General features: G+C 39.9%; 2 protein-coding genes and 1 pseudogene across 3 annotated transcripts in view; 2 read left to right on the top strand and 1 right to left on the bottom strand.

Moving 5' to 3' along the window:
• The window catches only part of RBBP5 (RB binding protein 5, histone lysine methyltransferase complex subunit), a 41,434-nt gene extending 22,851 nt beyond the window's left edge, over nt 1–18,583 (top strand). Inside the window, exons 4-14 of one of the 2 annotated variants that reach the window (XM_060091056.1) lie at nt 3,041–3,181; nt 3,985–4,147; nt 5,329–5,438; nt 6,507–6,626; nt 6,715–6,868; nt 6,966–7,037; nt 7,679–7,796; nt 9,099–9,168; nt 9,885–10,114; nt 10,843–11,034; nt 16,519–18,583. In XM_060091056.1, coding sequence (XP_059947039.1) covers nt 3,041–3,181; nt 3,985–4,147; nt 5,329–5,438; nt 6,507–6,626; nt 6,715–6,868; nt 6,966–7,037; nt 7,679–7,796; nt 9,099–9,168; nt 9,885–10,114; nt 10,843–11,034; nt 16,519–16,547 — 1,399 coding nt within the window. In that variant the 3' untranslated portion in view covers nt 16,548–18,583. The remainder of the gene's footprint in view (nt 1–3,040; nt 3,182–3,984; nt 4,148–5,328; nt 5,439–6,506; nt 6,627–6,714; nt 6,869–6,965; nt 7,038–7,678; nt 7,797–9,098; nt 9,169–9,884; nt 10,115–10,842; nt 11,035–16,518) is intronic. The other variant, XM_060091057.1, reaches the window with a different exon arrangement.
• LOC132483906 (glycogenin-2-like) lies at nt 13,759–14,600 on the bottom strand (annotated as a pseudogene).
• Nucleotides 18,584–19,958: 1,375 nt separating the features above from the next.
• Nucleotides 19,959–21,324, top strand: TMEM81 (transmembrane protein 81). Its single transcript, XM_060088442.1, has one exon. The coding sequence runs from the start codon at nt 20,114–20,116 to the stop codon at nt 20,942–20,944; it is 831 nt and encodes a 276-aa protein (XP_059944425.1). The 5' UTR covers nt 19,959–20,113; the 3' UTR covers nt 20,945–21,324.
• Nucleotides 21,325–24,641: the final 3,317 nt, after the last annotated feature.

Raw genomic sequence — 24,641 nt, forward strand, 5'->3', positions numbered from 1 at the left:
CAAGAACTTATCCATGACTTTTTATTACAGTATATGTGAGCTTTATCTCACCCTTTTACCCTCCCATCATCTACTGAAATTGGGTGGACCATTGGCTTTTTTGTTATCAACCCTCAAGTTACAGTATCTGTAGGCATCTTCTTTTTTAGGTTCACATTCTCCAGAAGGATCTTCTAATTGACTGGGAGTGTTGTAGAGGTTGTGGGAGAGAGGCACCTGAGTCCTTTGTATGCAGACTTGAGCTTAGTCCCTCCACATTCACTTCCTCAGTTTACTCCTGCCTTCCTGTGCTGTGAGTTACAAGTCTGGGAATACATTTATCTTGTCTCTAATATAATTAATGGTTTTTGAGCACTTACTGTATTGTACTGAGTTTTATATGTATTAATATTAAGTCTCTCAAGAGTCTGCAGGTAGATACTATTATTATTTCCATGTTATAAGTGAGAAAATTGAAGCTCAGAGAGGCTGTATAACTTGCCCAAGACCACACAGCTAGAAGGTTGTAATGTCTAGGCTTGAGCATAAATCTGACCTGAGGCTCTGTTCTTAACTATGGAACTGTGTTGCATCCTCTGAGTTCCTCAGCAGCAACTCCTCATTGCAAAATTTGAATAAAGACTGATTTTGGGTTTCTTTTTCTGTTTGTCTCTTCTGTTTTTCATTTCTCTGTTTTCTCTTTTGCCTTCCTGTGGGTTACTTGAACTATTTTTAGAATTCCATTTTGATTTATCTGTGGTATTTTTTATTCTTTTTTAAAAAAATTTATTTATTTTTGGCTGCACTGGGTCTTTGTTGCTGCTCGCAGGCTTTCTCGATTTGCGACGAGTGAGGGCTACTCTTCGTTGCGGAGCACGGGCTCTAGGTGCGCGGGCTTCAGTAGTTGTAGCATGCAGGCTCAGTAGTTGTGGCTCGAGGGCTCCAGAGCACAGGCTCAGTAGTTGTGGCGCACGGGCCCAGCTGCTCCATGGCATGTGGGATCTTCCCAGACCAGGGCTCGAACCTACGTCGCCTGCATTGGCAGGCGAGATCTCAACCACTGCTCTACCAGGGAAGCCCCTGTAGTATTTTTTAGTGTATTTCTTTGTATAGCTTTTTAATGATTGCTAGGTATTACATGGTATATACATAACCTATCATAGTCTACTGGTGTTGACATTTTACTAGTTTAAGAGAAGTATAGAAACCTTCCCTTTACATCCCTTTACCCTCCCTTGTTTATAGTATAATTGTCTTAAACATTTCCTTTATGTATATTGATACCTATGTAAGTTATAATTTTGGCTTCAAACATCAAAACTCTAGAAAAAAGTATTTAATTTTTTAAAACCCTTTTCATTATTCTTTCTTCCAGATGTTCTAAGATTCCTTCTTTTATTGTTTCCTTTCTGCTTAGAGAACTTCTTTGAGCCTTTCTTTTAGGGTAGATCTGCTGGTGACAAATGCCTTGATTACCCCTTTGTTCTTGAAAGTTAGTCTCTCTGGATGTAGAATTGGGGATGACAGTTCTTTTCCTCCAGTACTTGAAAAACTGTCACTTTCTTTGGACCTTCATGGTTTCTGATGTGAAATCTGCTGTCATGTGAATTGTTGTTCCCCGTAGGTAACCTGTCATTCCTCTTTCTGCTTTCAAGATTTTTTTCTTTGTCTTTAGTTTTCAGAAGTTTGTGTCTTGGAGTGGATTTCTTTGAGCTCATCCTGTTTGAAGTTTGCTTAGCTTCTTGAGGCTGTGTGTTTTATATCTTTTGCCAAATTTGGGAAATTTTCAACCATTATTTTTTTTCATGTTTATTGGAGTATAATTGCTTTACAATATTGTGTTCGTTTCTGCTGTACAACAAAGTGAATCAGCTATATGTATACATATATTCCCTTATCCTCTCTCAACCATTATTTCTTCAAATACTTTTAAACCTTACTCTCTTTCTTCTCTCCTTCCAGGACTCTGATGCCATGGATATTAGATATTAGATCTTTTGTTATAGTCCCACAGGTCCCTGAGGCTCTGTTCATTTTTTTCATTCCATTTTTTCTCCTATTCAGATTGGGAATTTTTTATTCTGTCTTCCTCTTTTCCATTGGCTGCTGAACCCATCTTTCGAGTTTTTTATTTCAGTTTTTATAATTTTCAGTTCTAAAATTCCCATTTGGTTTTTTTCTCTATATTTCTATTTCTTTGCTGAGACTTTTTTTTTCCATTTGTTTCAAGCATGTTTGTAATTGCTTGTTGAAACATTTTAATGATGGCTGCATTGAAATCCTTGTCGGATAGTACTAACACCTGTGTCATCTGTGTGTTAGTATCTGTTGATTGTCCTTTCCTAGTCCTTTGGCTCTTCTGGAGACTTTTTGTGTGTGTGCCTATTGATGCTAATGGGTTGTTGGCATCTCCGTCACCCGGTCCAGGATATATGAGGCAAAAAGAAAATCTAAGGACCTCACTGCTGTGTCGTTTCTCATATCCTGTAGTCCCTAGACGGTCTGTCTTCTCTTTACCTTTTTATGTTTGTTTTCTATATAATGTTCAGGATGTTTAACTGTACTTAGCAGGAGGAATTAATTCCTTCCTTAATTCTTTTCTTAATTATTTTAAATAACAGATACCTATCTGTACTGGTTCATTTATACTGTGATAGTGCTACTTCTGGGACAACTTCAGAAAGCTCAACTACTCCTCCCCCTCCCCCCAAGGGGAAGAAAACCTGTTTTTTATTAAATCAACACTTAAGGGCCAGCTGATTTTATACTTTTTTAAAATGTTTGAGTCTCCCTTTTTTCACGGAGCCACTTGTACTGTTATCTTGAACTGTTCAGACCTTCTATGACTAGATGTGAAGATGTCATGAAAACCTTCTTTTTTATTGCTTAGTTAGGAAAGCTTGTTGTGGATTTGAGTATATGTTTAAAAAATAAAGAAGAAGAAACATTGGTGACCCATGCAGTTAGGGCAATAAGTGTGACTCATGCTTTTTTATCTATAAGGGTGATATGATATACTTTAACTTAGAATGTGTGCTAAGTTACCCTTTTTCCTTCTCAGCTGGAGTCGAGATGGTCATAAGCTCGTGAGTGCTTCCACTGATAACATAGTGTCACAGTGGGATGTCCTTTCAGGCGACTGCGACCAGAGGTTTCGATTCCCTTCACCCATCTTAAAAGTCCAGTATCATCCGCGAGATCAGTATGTTTAATCTGTGCTATTCTCTCCTGGGGTGGGTCTAATTCTATCTCCAGGCTCATGACAATTTCAGTTTAAGGTTTTAGGATGCAAAAGCCCACATCTCTTCAAACCTCTTCTATATAAAATAATCTTTCCAGATTATCTGGATCTAGTGAACAGATTTTAAAGAGACTGTTGTAGTATATAATTAAAAACTGGCCTATATTAATTAAGACTTCAGAAATGGGCAAAGTTATAAATAAGTATAATAACTGTTCTTTACCTGGGGTTTTCCTCCAATTTGAGTTTCTTTAGTAGGGGAAACAGTTCATTATGAAAACTATATTTAAGAAAAAGAGTTACCCATCATTCTATTACTGAGATATAACTACTTTCATTTCTCTAGGTTTTCTTTTAGTCAAGTTCTCTTTAAGTATAAAGCTTATTGTATAGTGCTTCATAACTCACAAAGCACTTACTAGCTCACAAAGCATTTGTCTATTAGATGTACACAGATATGTATTTTTACATAGTTTTAATTGGTATTTTGCCTTTCACTTTATTTCATACATATTTTACCAGTTTGCTACATCTTCATATTTATTTTTAATAATTACATTTTATCTTGTCAAGGTAAGATCTCATAACTTTACTCAGTCATTTCCCTATTCTTAGGAATTTAGAGTTTAGGCTTTTTCACTATTTTAAATATGCTTGGGCTGGGAGAGTTGATGAGGTAGTAGATAGGAATTACAGAAAAGAGAAGAGAGTCAGCATTCTGATATCATAGCAACAGCCAATGTACTATTCATATTTTTAAACAGGAACAAGGTTCTCGTGTGTCCCATGAAATCTGCTCCTGTCATGTTGACCCTTTCAGATTCCAAACATGTTGTTCTGCCCGTAGACGATGACTCCGATTTGAACGTGGTTGCATCTTTTGATAGGCGAGGAGAATATATCTATACAGGAAATGCAAAAGGCAAGGTAAGCGTAGAAGCTTAGAAGCTGGTGAAGTATGCATCAGTCATCCTGTGCATTGGCTCATTTCATGTTTGCTTGTTCTTTCTTTGAAATTTCTTTTATCCCTTGACTAAGCATGCCTCCTGCCTGTGGTAAATATAGCCTATTTTCCTCTCGTGCCTTAATAATTTCTGTTCTTTGGATTTAGAGCAGTCAGAGGTTATTTGACCTAGAGAAGGATGGGGGGCCTTTACTGGATGCTAGTAATGAAAGGCCATTACTAAATTATAAAATTTAAAAATCATATCATCAATGGAATACTGCTGATAAAATGTCTGATATCTTGGTCTGCAAATATTGTATAATTTAGGCTACCTTAATCTATAGTTTTGTGTAGTAAGAAGTTGGATTAGGTGAGCTTTAGGGTCCTTTTCAAGCTTATTAGAGTTTGAGTTCCAGTGCACTTTGATTTTTTTTTTTTTGACCGGGACGTATGGGCTAGTACAGTTTCATGGCTGCTTTAGAGAGTGGCAGATTTTTTTTTTAATTGTGGTAAAATGCAGTTAACGAAATTTACCGTCTTAACCATTCTTAAGTGTACAGTTCAGTGGTGTAAAGTACGTTCACATTGTCGTGCAGTCATCACCATCGTTTATCTCCAGAGCTCTTTTCATCTTGCACTCACCTTGTACTTATTAAATAATAACTTGCTATTTCCTACTCCCTTTCACCCCTTGGAAACCATCATTCTACTTTCTATCTTTATGAATTTGGCTATTCTAGTACCTGTATAAGTGGACTCATCCAGTATTTGGTTGTTTTGTGACGGGCTGACTTCACTTAGCATAATGTCCTTAAGATTCATTCATGTTGTAGCATGTGTCAGGATTTCCTTTCTTTTCAAGTCTGAATAATATTCCATTGTATGTATGTGTCACATTTTGTTTATCTGTTGATGGATACTTGGGTTCTTCTACTTTTTGACTCTGGATAATGTTAAACATTATCTTTTAACAATAGATTAAGACAGTGTCCTTTAATTGAAGAGGTAAAAGGCAATAGCAGTTCATCAAGTTGAATACATGGGAATAGAGATATTTGTATTAATATTTTCACCCAGTCTTTGCCCAGTTTTAGAAACAGAAGCCAAATCTAATTACTGTAAGTTATCAGAATACTTATTATTTTTCTCTTTAAAACTTTAGATTTTGGTCCTAAAAACAGATTCTCAGGATCTTGTTGCTTCCTTCAGAGTAACAACTGGAACAAGCAATACCACAGCCATTAAGTCAATAGAGTTTGCTCGGAAGGGCAGGTAAGTGAGACCTGTCTTTTTAGAGACAGTTTTAAAAGTGAGTAGAATGCAAAAATACATTGAGATTCACAGTTTGTGTGTATATTATACTTAATTTTCTTTTAAGTTTACTTAAAAAATAATTATAGAAACTGTCACTCTCTGGTTCTTAAGTTTATAAGATTTACTGCTTTGAGCCAGCAGTCACATCTTATCGGGAGGTTAACAGGCAGTTCCTTTACAGAAAAGATGTCTGAGTGGTCTGTGCATAGAACCAAAATGCCTGGCATATGGTAAGCACTGGGTAAAGATGAGCTGGTATATTATAATCAGAATTGATATCACAAATTCACATAGTAACTGAATATGCACTTTACTTACATAAAACCTATTTATTTACCCTTTTAATTTCAGATGTTTTTCTTATAAGTTTGATTACCCAGCTAGAAGTAGATTTATGTATCAACAGAAACAAGAAGAAAATAGGTTGTCAGTAAGAGAAGTAACAGTCATCCTATTTTGTATGGGAACCACCATACATACTTAGAGGACATTCATGTTCAAATTCTCTTGAAGCAAGAGACAGTTAGTGAGGTCTGTAAGAAGGTGGTAAAATAATTTGTATTTTAGACAGGTTTCCAACACTCAGTGTTATCACAGTAAAAAATTGGGCAATCCAGAATGATGTATTTAGTTTATTAACTCATTAAGAATATATTGTATATAAAGCAGGCCAGAGGAATGAAGTATTTATATATATTTAACTGTAAGCCTGTGAATTCAGGAAACGGGTTTCAATTTAGAGGTTTTGGATTTTAGTCAAATACTGCTGATTAGTTTGTGCATCTAGGGTTTAGGGATTACACAGGAAGGGAAGTAAAGCGTTTTCTCACTCCACGTTATATTTTGGCTTGGAAGGTGACAAGTAGATACATAAGTAGTCTAGTCTATTACTTAGATTTTCACTCAGTCTCTCCTTGATTTGCTAGTTGTCTTATGGTACTGTTCTAAGTAACTGATAGCCATGGAAAATGTTAACAGGAACAGATTCTGACCTCTGGTGTTGATATTTTTTTGTCCTTTCTGTAGTTGCTTTTTAATTAACACAGCAGATCGAATAATCAGAGTTTATGATGGTAGAGAAATCTTAACCTGTGGAAGAGATGGAGAGCCTGAACCTATGCAGAAATTGCAGGACTTGGTGAATAGGTATGTATCACAACCTAGAAGAATATGTGCTAATTCATGGCCTGGGGTCAGGTTCCGGTTCTATTTGGGTACTTTCTTTGTCCTTTAGGACCCCATGGAAGAAATGTTGTTTCTCTGGCGATGGGGAATACATAGTGGCAGGGTCAGCCCGGCAGCATGCCCTGTACATCTGGGAGAAGAGTATTGGCAACCTTGTGAAGATTCTCCATGGGACAAGAGGAGAACTCCTCTTGGATGTAGCTGTGAGTAGGATGAGAGGTTGCTGTTGTTACTTATGTAATACAGAAAATCTTGGATTCATTCTTAGAATTGATTTTTCTTTGCTTCATTAAAATTTAGTGGCATCCTGTTCGACCCATCATAGCATCCATTTCTAGTGGAGTGGTATCTATCTGGGCACAAAATCAAGTAGTAAGTATTTTTCTGGTTTAACTGCTTTGAAGCTAGCTAGATACCCTTTCCTTTTATCAAAGAACTTTACAAATAGTAAGCCCAAAATTACCTTATATACTTTCTTTTCCATATGATTCTTCTAATTGAATAGTTCAGTGCATCTAGTTTTGCTTTATTTTAATGGTAAGGTCTTGGTCCAAAATCAATTTACCAGCTCTGTTTTCAGGGAGAAAATCTAGTGTACTTCCTGGTACATTTTTCTGTTGCTCATCTGAGGTAGAGTTTTCTTGTGCTTTTCTTATTTTCAGCTCAGTTAGCTTCTGTTTTACATCTTGGTTTTATTTTGAACACCTTTAATTATATTTGTAATCAGTGTGCTCATAAGAAAACTTAACACTTTACCTCAGAATTACATCTTAATAAGATTAAAGAAGGCAGTTACTTATGAAAGAACTACAGTTAATAACATGGAATGTTCAAGATAGGAAATGCCTTAAGGTAATAAAACTGTAGATACCTAATTTTTATTATCTGCCAAATTTGATCTCAGAATTTTGAGTCTTATTCATGGTCAATCCTTTTATTTATATCATTAATGTCTAGGTTACAGACCGCTGCTTTCTCATACAGTTAAGTAGTATGTTTTGTTTGTGGCATAGGAAAATTGGAGTGCATTTGCGCCAGACTTCAAAGAATTGGATGAAAATGTAGAATATGAAGAAAGGGAATCAGAGTTTGATATTGAAGATGAAGATAAGAGTGAGCCTGAACAGACAGGTAATATTTCTCAATTGCACGTAGTATTTCCCAAAGGAAAAATGATTGTTTTACTCAGTACTCATTCTTAATTTGTGTTGAAAATTCACTTCAGCACTTAGTCTAATTTTTTTTCCTAAGTTTACACAGTTTTGACAGTGTTCTTAGAATATTTATTTGTAAGGCATTGACTCAGGGCTTACATGGGCATTACTAGGGCTCAAGCAGCTCTCTTAACATCTCACTTTGTATTTCCTGACTAATTTCAGATGATTAAATGAGGATTTGCATGGGGCACCTAACAAAGCCACCCACACACGCTGGGTGCTCAGCTGCTGTTTGGGTATTTTCACTCCTTTGTCAGTAAGATGAAGGTAAAGAGCATGGGCTCTGGAGTCAGACTGCCTTGGGCAGAATACTTATTCTTTAAACCTAAACTTCCTTTTCTGTAAAATAAGGTTAACAATAGTACCTGCCTTTTAGCGTTGTGGGGAATAAATGAGATAATTCATGTAAAGGGCTCACTATAGTGTCTAGGCCATAATGAGAATTCAGACGTTCTCTTCTACTATGATTATGATCATGATCATTGTTATTTTTATCTCTTGGCTTCTGAACTTCTAGATGGGAAGTTACTTGAGAATAAAGATTTCACTTTATAGCCCCATCATTGTCTAAACACAGGGCTTTGCGTCTGGCAGGGGTTTGTGTGTATGAATGCTTAATGTGCCCAGTTGGCACTGTCAGCTTGAGTAATTAATGCCACGGGTCAGTGACTGCTGGGCCACTTGATGGTGTCAGGAATTGGGGAATTGGGATTGAAATTAGTTCTCTCCAGCTTGAAAGTGCTGGTCCTCACTTTTGTGATATTAGATAACTTACATGCCTCCTGTGTCTTAGGAAGACCGTCAGGGCCGCAGTATATTCTGGATTGTATTAGTGTTATTGGACTGTGTTGTACGAAGCCTTCCCAAACTTCCACAGAAGTTGTTTCTCCTTCCCATCTCCTTGGCACATTGCACATACCTTTACTGTAGCACTTACTGTATGGAACAGAAATTATCTGTGTGAATGTGTCTCCCCAATTAGACTTCTAAAATTTTTATTGAAGAACCGTTCCCAACTTTCTAGGGCATTGCTCTATTCCCAGTGCCTAGCGTGTGGTGGAAATTCAGTAAATATTTGCAGAACAACTAAGTAAAACGAACTGTTTGGTTTTCCTCCTTTGTTTCTCCTGGATTTCAGTTTATAAAAACCATAAGCTATATGTAAAAAGCAGTTTTCTACTTCTTCTCACACCTCTGCTGTGTTTTTGTCCTGCAGGGGCTGATGCTGCAGAGGATGAGGAAGTGGATGTCACCAGTGTGGACCCTATTGCCGCCTTCTGTAGCAGGTGAGCTGCCGCTGAAGGCTGGGCCTGGGGTGCTCCTCCTCCTCAGTCTCTGGTTGTGCTGCTCAGTTCCCCGGCTCTTCCTTCAGGCCCATCTGCCTTTGACCTCAGATAACTCCTTTGGTGCGCAAGGAATCCCTTCCCTTCTCCCTTGATAGAAAAATCTTAAGAAAGTGAAATAATTTGTTTATGCCATTTATTTTTACTACTGATTTTATTAATCGTGTTGTCTGATTTCCTTTTTTAAAAATTTATTTATTTTTGGCTGCGTTGGGTCTTCGTTGCTGCGCGCGGGCTTTCTCTAGTGGCGGTGAGCGGGGGCTACTCTTCGTTGCGGTGCGCGGGCTTCTCGTTGCGGTGGCTTCTCTTGTTGTGGAGCACGGGGCTCTAGGTGCATGGGCTTCAGTAGTTGTGGCTCGCGGGCTCTAGAGCGCAGGCTCAGTAGTTGTGGCGCACGGGCTTAGTTGCTGTGCGGCATGTGGGATCTTCCCGGACCAGGGCTCGAACCTGTGTCCCCTGCGTTGGTAGGTGGATTCTTAACCACTGTGCCACCAGGGAAGCCCCTGTCTGATTTCTTTTTATTTGTTTTGGCTTTCTTGAAATTTTAGATCCATACCTGTTGCTTATGGTTAGATGATTCTGCCCTAGAGGAAGGGTTCATGGTTTAAGCAACTTTCTCCTCTTTTTTCCTATCCCTTTTCTGATCCTGTTCCAAATAGTGATGAAGAGCTGGAAGATTCAAAGGCTCTATTATATTTACCCATTGCCCCTGAGGTAGAAGACCCAGAAGAAAATCCTTATGGCCCCCCACCGGATGCAGTTCAAACCTCCTTGATGGACGAAGGGGCTAGTTCAGAGAAGAAGAGGCAGTCTTCAACAGATGGGTCCCAGCCACCTAAGAAGAAACCCAAAACAACCAATATTGAACTGCAAGGAGTACCAAATGATGGTAAGAGCTACATTTTCTCTCCCTCGCCTGACAGACACCACTCTCCAGCACAATCTGGTAATTTCCTGTTTGGGTGATTTCCCTTAAAGGAATTTTCCCATGAGTCTTTTTTATAGTGCTTCACAACTTTCATCTGCTTTCACTTCTCTTTTAAAATGGGGAGATTCTGCCCTCAATACTTTGCCTAAGATGACATACTTTAAGTCTTCTGACATCTAGCTCAGTTTGTTTAAATACCCTACCTCTCCCCCAAGATTCTTATTAGGTAGTAAAGTACTAGTCAGACTTGGACAACCTTAATTCTTCCTACCTACTTTTACAGTCTGACTCTAGAAGCCTTTTTAATTACATGGTTGAGTCTGGATTCTTACCCTGGTCTGTCGCATACCAAAGCCCATTCCCTTTCTGCTCTCACATGCCAGTGTGCACATGTGCGTTCCTGTTGTGGCTTGTGTGATAAAGGATCAGTGTGTCTTTGAGCTACCTTTTCCATTTAGAGCTGCTGTGGCTTCGTATGAACCACATAGGCCATGTGGCCAAGGAGCTATTTCTCATTTAATGGCCACTCTTCTATAGTTTATAATTAATAAACAAAACAAACTTTTCTTCTTGTATTAGTGGACCTGAGATACAAGAGCAGAATTCTTTGCTCATGGATAGGTGGCATGGCACATGCTCAGTTGGGGTGATGTGTGGATTTCTTTCTGTGCCTATCTGTCCATTTACAGAAGTCCATCCACTACTGGGTGTGAAGGGGGATGGCAAATCCAAGAAGAAGCAAGCAGGCCGGCCTAAAGGATCAAAAGGTAAAGAGAAAGATTCTCCATTTAAACCGAAACTCTACAAAGGGGACAGAGGTTTACCTCTGGAAGGATCAGCGAAGGGTAAAGTGCAGGCGGAGCTCAGCCAGCCCTTGACAGGTAAGGACACATTGGGAGCACTGTCTGGCTTGCTTCGTGGCCTTGCTTTGTACAGCCCCTGACTCCGTTTAACTGCAGCATTTTTTCCTTCCTTCCCTCCTTTTCCCCAGTGGCAGATATTCTCTGAGTTTTAAACTACTGCCGAGGGCAGGCTAAACCAGATTTGGCTTATTAATTCAGTGGCTCTTAAACTTGGGTCTATAACCAGGTTTCAGGGGATCTCCATTCCCTTGGTCTTATGCAAAATATTGTATGAATATTTTTGGGCGGAAGATGCCTGTACATTTCACTGGATTCCTGTAGGAATCTGTGACCTGAAAAAGGGTAAGAACCCCTGGTTTAATTCATTTTTTTAATCTGTGTTTGCTCCTAGGTTTTTTGTTTTGTCTCAAATGAAAGATCCAGACAGATAACCAGAAATATGAGCTTCTTTATACAGCCCTTGACTATTTAACTGTAGCATCTTTTTTCTCTCTCTTCAAATGGTTCAAATCCCAGAGGTGGTGTTTTTCTCTCTTTCAGTAGTCTAGAAGCAATGATGGAGTTGTTAGTAGTACCATCATGTTAAGGAAGAAGATGAGGTGTTTTGTTTTTTCAAACAGGAGATTACCAAAAAGACAAACTTTGTAGCTTCTTAACACCTAAGCCTCTTGAAACTTACTGTTTTCTCACTTCTGTATAACTGAGGGATTTTTATTGGAGGATGGAGAACAGTTTCAATTTCCAGTCAAATACTTGTGAATCTAGGCTAAATGGTCTTTTGTTTGGAAAATAGTAAGCAAACTCAAGTTCATTTCTGCTCAAATATTGTTGGGTTTTGGAAACTTTTTGTTTTGTTTTATATTTAGGCACTGCTTTAGTTAATACATTACTCTCAGTTTTCTGTGGCTAGGTCAGTAGATTCAGAGGTAGGACTAACAAAATATCAGTGTTTGTGTTTAGGTGTTTTTTTCTCCCACTTTAAAATTTTAATTGTGTTAATCCAAATGTGATGATATGCAAAACAGAGTTCCTTAAGCCAGTTAATCATTGTGAACATGAATTCTCTTCTGCAGAGAAGCTGAAACAGACTCAATTACTCATCATTTTGAGTATTCCCCCTCAAGTTCACTAGATTTAGACTTTCATAGTCCAACACCATACCATTGGAGCACTAGCATTTTTTTTCCCAGCAACAATATTTATGGTATTCCACTGATAATCAGTTACCACCTCCACATTCAGTCCACTTAGGGCCATGTCTGAATATTTTTAAAAATAGCCTGGAAGAGTTATATGGGCATTGCCAGCAAAGATTGCATGTCAGTAATTGACTAATGTAAATAAAAACCATCCTTCCATAACCCACTTCTTGCATAAGCGGATGCCACTATAGAAGAAACAATTTAAAGTTCAAATAGATTTCCCTGGCCCCAAGAGCTGAAATGCTTCAGGGTGATTTCAAATGTAGGCAAACATATTGAATTAATTGAAATACTCTAAGACGTACTTTCCCAGCATCTTCAGAATCTATCTGTAATTAATCATTTGCTTTTTAATACTAAGCGTATGGCAAATAAACCATTTGAAGTTTTTAAAAACTAAAATTTTCTCTATAATACAGTGATTTCAACTTTTAATTATAGCTGATATGGTCACTAACAGTTACTAAATATTTTTGGCATTTCTTAAATTGGTTTTTTGTCAAAGGTACCATGAAGTACTGTTATATTTTACAGCTTAGAGTGTAACAGCAGTGGTATTTTTTAGCTATGCTTCAAAAACATCTAAATGAGATGTTAGAAAGTTTACTTAGCCGTAAAGGAATGGGCCTTTTTATTCCCTGAAGTTTTCAAAATACTGCATTGAAATTTTGATCTATGTGTAAAATACATAGTGTTTGTACATGTCAGCATTTCAAAACTCCTTCTAGCAAGACTGGATATCATTATCAATGGCCTATTAGAAGTTTATTCCCACTCACTTAGCTGACAAGGTTAAAAAAGGTACTGACCTCGTTAAAGGCTAGAACTTGTGTCTTGAAACAGCAGGATGCTTCAGACTGGATTTTTATTTTCTTCACTATTGTTATCAGGGACTTGAGTTGGTCAGCCTTAAATGGAGGCAGCTATTTTAACGGCTTCACCCTTTGAAAGGACTAGAGGAGACTTTTACATAACAAGGCCAGGGTGATGATATGCTTTCTGATAACACACAGACAAAACAACTGTCTAGATTACTGCAGACATTTTACCAATTTCTCATGATTGTCTGCATCGTATACTTCCCCATGTAATCTATACTTCCTTCTTCCCATTTTCTCCTTCTCTTGCCTTGGTTCCTTGGCCTTTTCCTGAATGGAAATCTCCAAAACTGAAATGGCCAGATCAAACTCCCGAGTGTGCTGAGGAGCAGGATCATTAAAAAACCTCCAAAAAGGCATTGTGGTTTAGTCCTGACACTTCCTCAGAAGGGCTTTTAGCCACTAGCTGCAGTGTGGTTTGGATCTTTATGAAGGCTGTGAGTCTGGGAGAGAGTGCTGAAACTGAGTATCATATAGCGCGCCATTAGAAGTCTCAGTTTCAGGACAACCTGTCATACCTTTTGTGTGGGTTTCTTTGGGCGAAGGTGGCGCTTCATCCAATACCATTTTCATCTTGGAGGGCCCAGAGCAGGCAGAGGCTGGCTGACACATGCTGTTCATTTTCACATGGCTCCCCCAGGCCTCTGAGGTAATAAAAACTCTTATGCCTCACGTTCTTCCACACCTTGGAGAGTTTCAATAAAAAGCAGCATGCTGTCATTGTGGATTTTCCACCAGATATTAAGAAATGAATCCTGATCCTCAGTGGCTGAGGCTGAACCGTCTTCAAAGATTAGTTCAGTCTGATGGGTATATTTATAGATTCAGTGCTTTGTGGACCTCCCCGCAAATGCCCTGCTTTTGCATTAGAGCCAAATCATTTGAAGGCAGATTGTAGGTGTAGGCTACTGCTCAAGTTAGATAAATGCCAACTGTTTGTTAATATCTGCAATTTATCAGTTACTGAAGAAACTGTTCAGTAAGCCCTGATAGGCCTCACAAAGCTGCTATAGTCTGTTGCATGTTGCAACAGGAGATTATGCATTTCAGGCGACAGTTGGAAGACACATAGACCGCCAATAGAAGTAATCTAGCCATCTGGAATCTGAGGCTGTAGAATATTCTTCCCTATCAAACAGCTCATCAGTATTGAACAGTACCAGTGGACCCACATCCACGAAGACACACTTTCTGTGATGAGTGAGGACCCATCAATGAAGCTTAAGGGTAACCCTGAGCTGGGGACTTTTCAGAAAGTCCAGATCGACATAGCACCATCTATCAGATTCCCCCTGGTTACCTTATTAGATACTCTCCAGAGGACAGTCCTCAGGATCAAAACTTGAGATGTGAGCGGAACCACCAGTGTCCCGGTTGCCCTGTGACTGCTCAAAGATTGCCCTAGAAGTAGGGCTCCTTGGCAGTAAACACCATCGGTAGCAAGTGTGACAAAGTTGTGGTCCGTCACATATGTGGTCTGAAGGCCTTGTGGGATGGTGGGCATGAAGGGAATGGTGGCACCTGGATCTGTTGAGAGTGGCAAAGGCCAAACTGAGCAGAGGTGCCACTTCTGGGGGCTGACAGGCCCTGCACTGATTTCCCTGCCTTTGGCTGCGCCACTGCCCTCCTGGTGCTGGCCCCCCACCCTGGGCCTCTCTGAACCATATTCTGTTCACTTGCTGAATCTGATTGTTTTAAATGATTGGTAGGGGCTTCCCCCCCACTTTTTGAAAAATGATCAGTCTCTCAAAGGCTAATTTATGAATTCCTGCTAAAATCATATTTTTAGATGGCTAGTTGGGTATTCTTATTCTGTGTGGTCTTATTAGCTGACTAAGGTAATGTTTGAAAATGAAGTGTTTTCTTAAGCCACCCTGGCTTGGCTGCTTTGGGGAGGTACCAATAACAGCTGTTTTACCATAAGCTGAATTTTTCTTAATTTTATATTATTGGAGATTTCTGTCATGTTGCGGCTAAATAATACTTGGGGCAGATTTTTAAGTAACCTGGAGATCTGCTTTGTTGCTGTTTCTGTGTATCTTATCTTGCTCACAGACTTGCTTGCTCTGGTATTGGTTTGTTGCCTGATGCCTCAACAAGCTTTGTTTTTGGTCTGTTCACAGGAAAGAGAGTGATAAAGAAAAAACATTTACTGACCTCAGATAATCAGTATAATAATGTAGCTCATTAGTCATCTTGAGTGCCCATTATTAATGCAAGCCACTTTTTCCTCTCATGAGTTAGGCTTAAAATGTCAATGTTGTCTATTTTTAAACTGTTAAACTAGATTGGTCAGAGTACCTGTGGAAACAATCAGACAAACTAGCTTTAAAGTGTTAAAGGCCTGTTACTGAGTCCTGTGGAGTAGATTCTTTTATCTCACGATTTAAAAAAAAAATCAATTCAAGAGGTTAATTATTACATTTTATGTTGAAAGATCTGAAAAACAGATGCTTAGATATACTTTTTATCTTACTGAACTATATAAAGTTTAAATTTGATTTTTAACATGTAGCATCCAGGAGAGTTTGTATCTCATAATTTCAGTCTCTTCTCAGGCAAATTGGAATTTATTTTTATTGCCAGTTTTCATCTGTGCTTGAACTTATTTAACATCAGGTTAAAAGCAAGGTTTATAAATGGGTACTTTTTTTTTTTTTACAACTTGGGCAATTATTTTTAACCATTTTACCTTCAAGTGGCATGTTCTTCCCCATTCCAGATGACACTGGGAGGACTTTCTTCACCTTGTTCTCTTTTTACACTTCCTAGTTAATATTTCACAGCAACCCATTTAAGGATGTCCCTCAGAGATTGAACAGCTTCTATGGAGTAATCAGGGAAGTGTTCATTTGATTTTACTGTTTAGGATTTTATTTATTGATCAGTTGTTGGCTCATAGACATGCCGACAGTAGTTTTCATTCACATTTCACCATATGTGGGATTCTGAGGAGCTGAGAGTATCATTTAAGGAAGAAGGGTGTTTGGAAAAGGGTTTGTTGCTCACCGTTAATCGTTTAGTGGCGAATTCGTCTAGTATGTGAAAGATTGAAAGAGGCAGAAGTACCCTAGAATTTCCTTTCCTCCACTTACTGCACTTTTTGGAATATGAAGCATTATATGTTAACACCTTGGAGAATGGTTAGAAGCTTGGAAAATGTGTAGAAGTCTGATCATTTTGCCTTTTCTTCTCCCTTTGGGGCAGTGCTGAGAAAAGTACTGAGGGAGGGGGTGGGGTTTGGATCATTTGTTGCTTCAGTAAAGAGTAATTGGGAGTTGGAGTTGGTTTTAACTTAAAGGGGGGAAGTTCTTAGCCCATGTGTGCTTGTAATGCATCATCCAGCATCCGTATTTGTGTTCTTGAAAGTAACTGGTCTAAGTTGATGCTAAAAGAAATCTTGTTATTTCTCATTTCTTTAGCAGGGGGAGCGATCTCAGAACTGTTATGAAGGCCCTTGAAGTTCTTGGTTCTTCCCTACTTTGCCATCGTGTGGCCTCTGGACACTGTGGTCAGTCATTTGAGATTGACTTTAATTTAAAACAAAGGCCTCTGTCTTCCACCCAGGAGGTGGAAGGAGTGAGTTTTATGTTTGAATGAAGAAGTGAATTATGGAAGAAGAATATATGTCCCTTCCCTTTCAAGCATAAGTCCAAATAGGCTCTCAGGAATGAGGATTTGTGAAGACATCAAACAGGAGTTTTGACTCATTTAAACTTTAATGCTTGTTATGTTGCTGGAGAAGAGATTCCTGTTTTGCTCGTCTGTCTTTACTGTACCCAGCATCATTTCGGCCTGTCATTTCCTATCTCCTACTTGCCTTTCTTCCACAGTGCACGTCCTTGAGTGACTTGTTCTTATCTGAAATTTTGCTGCCTGTATCCTAGAAAAACTTCTGTTGCACATTCTTTCTTCCATTTTTAAACTTGCCCACTCACCAGATACCTCCTATATTTCCATATTGTATTACAAAGATGGGCAGAAAAGAAAGTGCTGGAAAGATTTCAGATTTTCCAAAAGGAAAGAAAGATAAGAAAGGCCCTCTCATTTTTCACATACTGAAACATTTTGCTCCAGAAGTTGAGCTATAAGAGGGTCAGGTTTTTCTTTGTATTCTTTTCATTGCATGTTTCCCTCCAGTGTTGGTTCATTCTCATTAATCATGGTTTTTGAAGATAGCTAGTTCATTTGTCTCCAGCAAAGAATCATCAGTAGTTTATATTGCTTTACCTGTACTGGCTTCCAGAGCCAGAAACAAACCGAGGTGTCTCTCAGCAGGCTTCTTTTTTACTGGGGGGTGGAGGATTCTATGCAAGGACTAAAATAAAACCGTCCAAAATCAAAGCAACAGACAACACAGTTCAAATAAAAAGAATCAAAGAACCTTTTTGTTTTATCATTGCTCGTGGACATCTGTCCTTCCCATCAGTCATTGCATTTCCCCTCCTTGTATCCACACCCCTTTTCCTTCCTACATGTTTCCAGTCACTTCCTTTCTGTGAAAGGTTGCTTAGCTTTTTAAAAAAAAATTTTTTTAATTTTTGCTTTTGCTGTTCTTTGTATAAAAAGTAGCAGATTGGATGGATGTGTACACTAGGTGTTTGAAATTCTCTGAAAATCCAGAGTGAAGAAACCAGGTGTGGAGGGGCCTCTCCAGCCTCTCTTGAGTAGAGCTTTGAGCTGACTGGAAGTGTTTAATCTGGATCATCATTTTCAAAGTATTTTCAAAGGAGAGTGAAATACTGTGCTTATTGGGAAATCTCTGTCCGTTGGTGGTTGCTCCGATAGGTAGCCAAACGAGGTGATTACCCTTTGGATTTTAGCATAGAAATCAACGTAGAACACATCAACAAGAGCCTCTTCCATTCCATCTTTAGAACCAAAACGTTCAGTAGTTGAAGCAAGAGCTCTCCCTGAGTCAGTGGCAAAATGTCTATATTTTTAGATGCCACTGCTTTGTCCTCAGATGCTCGTTTTGTGAATTTCATTTCCTATTTCATATTAGACCAGTGGTTGAGATTGGTAGGTGGGTCACTAGACATGTTTTTGTTTTGCAGACGTTATTGCCATTTTGTTTCTCTTTGTACTGTACAGTGCAGTAGTATGCAAACTGTGTGATACAAGAGGTTTCTGCCTTATTTCCACATGCAGAGTAGCTGGGTGTCCTCTGCCTGAGCATTTGGATGTTCAAGCTCTGTCCACCTCCTAAACCGGCTACTGAGAAAATCAACTTCAGCCCTGTCAGAGTGTCTCTGGCAGCAGCTCCTAATAATTATTTATGCTTTTGGAATTTTTTTCAGCTCCTAAAACCTTCTGTCTATTTCAGTTTGATTTTCTCAATTTGTACAATATATGCATATTCTCTTTTTCCCTTTTGTCACCTGCCCACCCCCCAGTGTTTTGTTTTCTAATGTTCTGTAGTTTTGTACGAGATGAGACTTAGCCTTGGGTACTTCTTGCTGAAGCTTTAATGCTTTGTAAATAAAATCTGATGTTTATTAAAGAACAGGTGTAGGTGTGTGTTTGTAGACGCTGATCACTTCTGAAAGTCACCGGCCACTTCACTCTGTACAACAGAAAATGCAGCTTACTTTGTTGATGTTAGATCTTCTCTGTGTAGAAACAACAGCTGGAAGGGCTAAGGGGTGGCCAGGTAGTCCAGATACCTGCTTTGGACAAGATGATAAACAATTCAAGCAAAAAGTTAGTGAAAAAAGGATCATGTAGGAATGACTTCTCTTCCAGTTCCTTAGCTCAGTAAGTGTGTAACTACTCTGTAGAGGCTGCAGTGCTAGGGGACATTGTGGAGCTTACAAAAATGCTTGCCAGGAAGTTCCTGCCTTCCAAGGATCTTTCTTAAAGTGTAAGTACAGATAAATTCCTCTTTATTAGCACTTTTTCTCCCTAGATTAAATAGCCTTGAAATCCATCGATACTTATTGTCTCCTAAAGAATAAGATGTTTCATGAAGTCTATTTAAGTCTTTGATTTTAATCATCTCCAAATCTGAGTGTCTACTTATTAATCCTGTTATGTGACTGAGAATCTTTTTTGACATCATAGATGTTTCATAGCAACTTTGACCCAAGTGAATGATGAGCTCCTTCCTCATTCTATGGGGTGGGGGGACTGGGCTGAGAGGCAGGAAGAATTATGTATCCTCTCCCCCAGAATGTATCTTCGGTACCCTTGGGAAGGAAGAGTGCCTAGAAGTGGGAGAGGAGCTGCATTTAACATTGTCTGTCTTGCTGCTAAGCATTGATTCTAAAAGCCCGTTTGGCCCTTGCCTTCATGAATTTTCATTTCTATTTAAAATTCCGTACACACTTTACAAAGTGTTTTCATGTACAGTTTATCACTTTTGATGCTCAAAGTGACTTTCCTGAAATAGGCAAGGAGGTCTTAATTTACAAAGGAGGAAACAAATTCAGGAAGGGTAAGTCACTTGCCTCTCAGTCCAGAGTTCTTAATCCTTTTTATAGAAGGTTTAGGAGCATTTAAAGTTAATACTAACTTAATTGAAGTTAATCTTCTCTTTTTTTTTTTTAGACTTGGTATTTGATTTCTTATTTGGGCAGATTTAGCTGGTATTTGAAACCTTTGAATTCAGATTCTACAATTTGGAGGGGAGGGGAAAGGGTGAGGAATGGTACAGCTTTACAATGCATCGAGGTAATTTGGAAATTCACTTCAGCTTCTGAAGTCTTTTCATCTTTGTTTCCCAAGAGGTGGATTTAAATTCATTAAAAGGATGAGAAAAGAATGAAGACTGGTAAGGTGGTCGTTAACAAGCAGTGATAGTAAAGCAGCAGCCTTGTGACATTTTTTCTGCCTTGTGGCCTCACCTGTTAATAAGGACTGGACTTTTATTAAGTTGTATTGTTTTATTGACAGTGCATACATCATATCTTTTGACTTTGAAGGCTATCTCACATCAAAGGAATTAAATTACGTTGTGGAGGATTTAGCTGGAACCCCTCGGGTGTTGGCTGAGGGTGGTGAAATGCCTACTAAGACATGAAGACTTTGGCCACTAGTTTCATCCTTGGGAACCTGGTGTTGGCCTTCAATCTACCTTTGGTGGCGACTTTACCTAAAACACTGGCCATTCCTGAGAAACTGCAAGAAGCTGTGGGGAAAGTTATTGTCAATGCCACAACCTGTACTGTCACCTGTGGCCTTGGCTATAAGGAGGAGACCGTCTGTGAGGTGGGCCCTGATGGAGTGAGAAGGAAGTGTAAGTCTCAGCGCTTGGAATGTCTCACGAACTGGATCTGTGGAATGCTCCATTTCACCATTCTCATAGGGCAGGAATTTAAGCTGAGCTGTCTGAGTTCAGACATCCTGGAGATTGGACAGGAAGCTTTCCGATTCACCTGGAGACTTGCTCGGGGTATCATCTCAACTGATGATGAAGTCTTCAAACCTTTCCGAGCCCGTTCCCACTTTATAAAGTTTCAGTCTGCTCAGGAGTATGACTCTGGGACCTACCGGTGTGATGTGCAGCTGTTAAAAAACTTGAGACTTGTTAAGAGGCTCTATTTTGGGCTGAGGGTCCTTCCTCCTAACTTGGTGAACCTGAACTTCCATCAGTCCCTTACTGAGGATCAGAAGTTAGTAGATGAGGGCCTGGAAGTGAATCTGGACAACTATTCCAGGCCTCAGCGCCCACCGTGGAAAAAGAAGGTGACCATAGCTGTGGGAATAGGAATTGCCAGTGGTGTGACTGGTGGCGTGTTGGTGAGCATTGCCCTGTGTGGTGGGCTGAGGGTGATCCACAGCAGTGCCAGCCTTGAGACCTTACAAACCTTTCTGCGGAAGGGCTGGCTGCTCAGGAAGCCAAACTAGCTTTTCAGGGGAGTGTTCTGGCTACCTGATTGTGGATTAACTAAGAGGAGGGCTTCCACTACCAAAGGAGTGAGTGGGTGTTGTGATGCGGGGCAACATCATGGTAGCTGTGGGCAATATTCTTCAACTCTGTGTCCCAGATGGATCTCTTCCAGATCTTCCCTGCCCATTAGGTACCCAGGAAACCTGACTGCAGGCATCTCCCTGCTCCTGGGAAGAGTTCTGTCTTCCAAGTTTGCATTCATTTTCTACCCTTTACAGATTGTATGCCTCCCTACCTTGATCTCCCTTCTGAGCAGTATAATCATGTAGAAGGATATAATAGCTTTTCTAGTGAAAGTGTTTTTTTCCTCTTCAATAAAAACAATTCCCAGTAGTTGTATGGAAACCTAACCTTCTCTGCCCTTTAGTTTAAAATTTCTTGCAGTTGTTTAAATTGTCCCATAATCAGTCTGGTTTTGGGTTAAACTCACACCAGCGTTTTTAGAATAGACATTGAACATATCGCTTTGTTGGGGGCATATGCCCATTTGTGGCAGAGCCGAGGGTGTTAGTAATGACTTCTGACTCAGGTACGTAAGAGACAGTCATTAAACGTTAATAAATTATTTGCACCCCTATACCTCCCAGGTGAAGCCTTTGTGCTCAGTGCTAAGTTGAATTCCTGGTGAAACACTGGATTCTTCAGCTGGTAGATTGCCCCTGAACAGTTCCTAGGCTTGCTCCCTGCTCCTGTCCTTCTAGCTCTTTCAGTGCCCTGAAGCTTATGTTGCTGGAGGTTTCTTACAGCAGCCAAGGCCCCGTAACGGAGGACTAGTACCTTCCTTCCTCAACAGGAAATCCAATCTTAAGACCTTCAGAGGCCATTCAGACTGTGAGATAATTGGCTTGGCTTGTGGAATTAACAGGGAAGTTGCTCTTGGGCCACCAGCTGAGCTAATTCTATATGAGAGAATTAGCATTTCTTCCCCTCACTTTTTTCTCAGCACAGAGGAAGTAGCAGAAAAAAGACTTGGACCAGTGGTTATCTTCTCTGGCCGTGTGTTTGAATCACCCGAATGAGCTTTTGAAAAATAAGATTCCTCAGCCCTAACCTGAGGATGCTAATTCAATTTAAATTATGACTGATGGATCTCTGAAGGTTCACGTATTACATTTATTATTTCTCTTGTCTTATTTTACAACAGATCCCCTACTTTTTTTTTTCATGACATTCATATTGAAGAGGCCATTTGTCTTGTATAGTGTCCCACAATTATTTCCTCATGATTAGATTCCTGAGGAATGAATCTTAAACATTTTTGACAAGAGCCCAACGAAAATGTTATGTACTTATTGCATGACCTCGGGAGGCACAATGTCAGGGTGACCCATGGTTGATGATAAGCTTGATCGTTTGGTTAAGGTGGTGACTGCCAGATCTCTCCAGTGGTGTACCTGTATATGTTTTCCTTTTGTAATCTGTGGGGTGATGCTTTGTGATTATCTGGTTTCTAAAAAACGTTCACAGGCGTTTTAGAATCCATTCATGGTCTTTGCCTTATTATTACATGCTGGGGATTGCAAAATGATGGATTCTTTAAATTCATTTTTGTATTTATTACCCTGCATTTTTCTGTAAAGAAATACTATTCTTTTTATTCTTCTGACGTTTCAATGAATTCTCTTTTTTATTCAGTGAATTATATATAATCCATTACTGTTGTCATATTTTTGATGTTCAAATTGTTCCCAGTTTTGGCCAGAAGTCCCTTCAAGCCAACTCCTTTGTCCTTTTGTCTTTTTTTTTTTTTTTTTGCTGTACGCGGGCCTCTCTCTGCTGTGGCCTCTCCTGTTGCAGAGCACAGGCTCCGGACGCACAGGCTCAGTGGCCATGGCTCACGAGCCCAGCCGCTCCGTGGCATGTGGGATCCTCCCGGACCGGGGCACGAACCCACGTCCCCTGCATCGGCAGGCAGACTCTCAACCACTGCGCCACCAGGGAAGCCCTCCTTTGTCCTTTTGGTGTGGTCCCACTTGACTTTGAGCATGTCCTTGCTATAGCAAGATGCCTCAGATGCACATTTGGACTTTCCTTTCTCCAAACCTCAATCTCCAAGGGAGATTCTCCGAGGGACTCTGTTTCTCCAAGGGGCTCTTGTTCCTTTTAGTGTGGGGAGTAGTATTTAGAAACCATGGTCTGGGTGCTAGATGTGCTCATTGCCACTGGGGAGTCACTGCTTCTAGGCTGTTTGAGTGTCCTAGGTATATGTAAATCATGAGTTCAGAAGCATCTTTGTTTTTCAGAAGTTTTGTAGATAATTCTCGTATATAGCGAAGGTTGAGAACCACTGGCTTAGACTCATGCATAGGGAGTCTTTAACTATTGCTCTTATTTTGAAAAGATCTTAAAATTTCCACACACCCTATCACCCATTCTCTCTACCTCAGACAGGATGTTATTCAGAAGACCTGTCGTGTTCCTGCTATTGACTGTGTAATGGAGCAAGCTAACTGAGCCTTATCTTTGAAACACATGATTGTGAGGATCAAATGAGATCCTGTGAGTAAAACGTCTCTGTGAACTGTGAAGGACCAGACATGCATGAGTTGGGAAATGTCACTAATGAAGCTCATTACTTCAGACTTGGACACTTTGCTGAAGCAGTCAGGAGAGAGCTTGCTCTGCTTTGAGAGAGGACTGTAAAACATTAATATTACATTGCCGAGGAGGGTTGAGGGGTACAGTGTTTCCCATTTTACAGATGGAAAGACTGAGACCCAAGAAGAGCTAAATAACTTCTCCAGCATACTGTTGTAAGATGGTAGTCGAACAGGGGATGGAATACTGTACAGCTCTAGGTTTACAGCCCTCTGTGCATTGGGCTCTTGAATTTTGACTCTGAGGATGTGAGGGGATTGAACAGGGAAGAGAACAAAACTCCCTCAGATGTGTTAGTGCAGACCAAAACCCAATTTAGTTCTTTGAATTCTGTGCATGTGGTCTGCCTCTGGAGGATCAAGGAGATGCTGCCTGGACTAAGATTTGGGCTCCAGAGTGGCCAGCGCTCCCGATGAGGCTGTGTGGTAACTACCACTATCTATGTGGCCCCGTCAGGGGCTCGTTGTCAGCCTGGGCTTCTTGTGCTGAACAGGCCCTGGGCACAAGCTCAGCACCGAGTAGTGGGGCCTCTGCTCACTTTGCTTTCCCTCTTCCCTGAAGAAAGCTGTCAGGCTCAGTCAGCACGGAGCCTGACCTGCTTTGCACCAAAAGAATTGAACACTTACACAGCTGCATAAGTGTATCACGCATCTCAGGTGTAATAGAGGGTGTGATAAATGTTGAATGCATGGTAGTGTTGCAGCTGGAAAATGTGACTAGAAATTCAAATTCTTTTGGCTGTTGTGAACAGATGCTAGAGGCACCTTCTCATCAGGTGGGGGTCACTATATCCCCACAAGGAGAAGACTTCCCTTTGGTACTGTTGAGTCAATACAGGTATCCCCCGCTTTTTGAAAGTTCACTTTCCACTACTTTGGTTTTACAAGAAACCCACGTTAGTACCTGTTTTTGCTAACTGAAAAGAAATCTGAAGGATTTTCACTGTTTCAAAAAAAAGGTAATTGCTTCTTTGCTTTACACCATTTCAGCTTAAGAAAGATTTCATAGGAACACTCTACTTTTGAGGACGGGAGAAACCTGTACCTCCAATGTCTT

The sequence above is a fragment of the Mesoplodon densirostris genome, chromosome 2, assembly GCF_025265405.1.
Source record: "Mesoplodon densirostris isolate mMesDen1 chromosome 2, mMesDen1 primary haplotype, whole genome shotgun sequence".
Lineage (NCBI taxonomy): Eukaryota > Metazoa > Chordata > Mammalia > Artiodactyla > Ziphiidae > Mesoplodon > Mesoplodon densirostris.

Excerpts from the sequence above, each read along its gene's own strand:
- TMEM81 (XM_060088442.1), top strand. The coding sequence starts at position 20,114 with ATGAAGACTTTGGCCACTAGTTTCATCCTTGGGAACCTGGTGTTGGCC.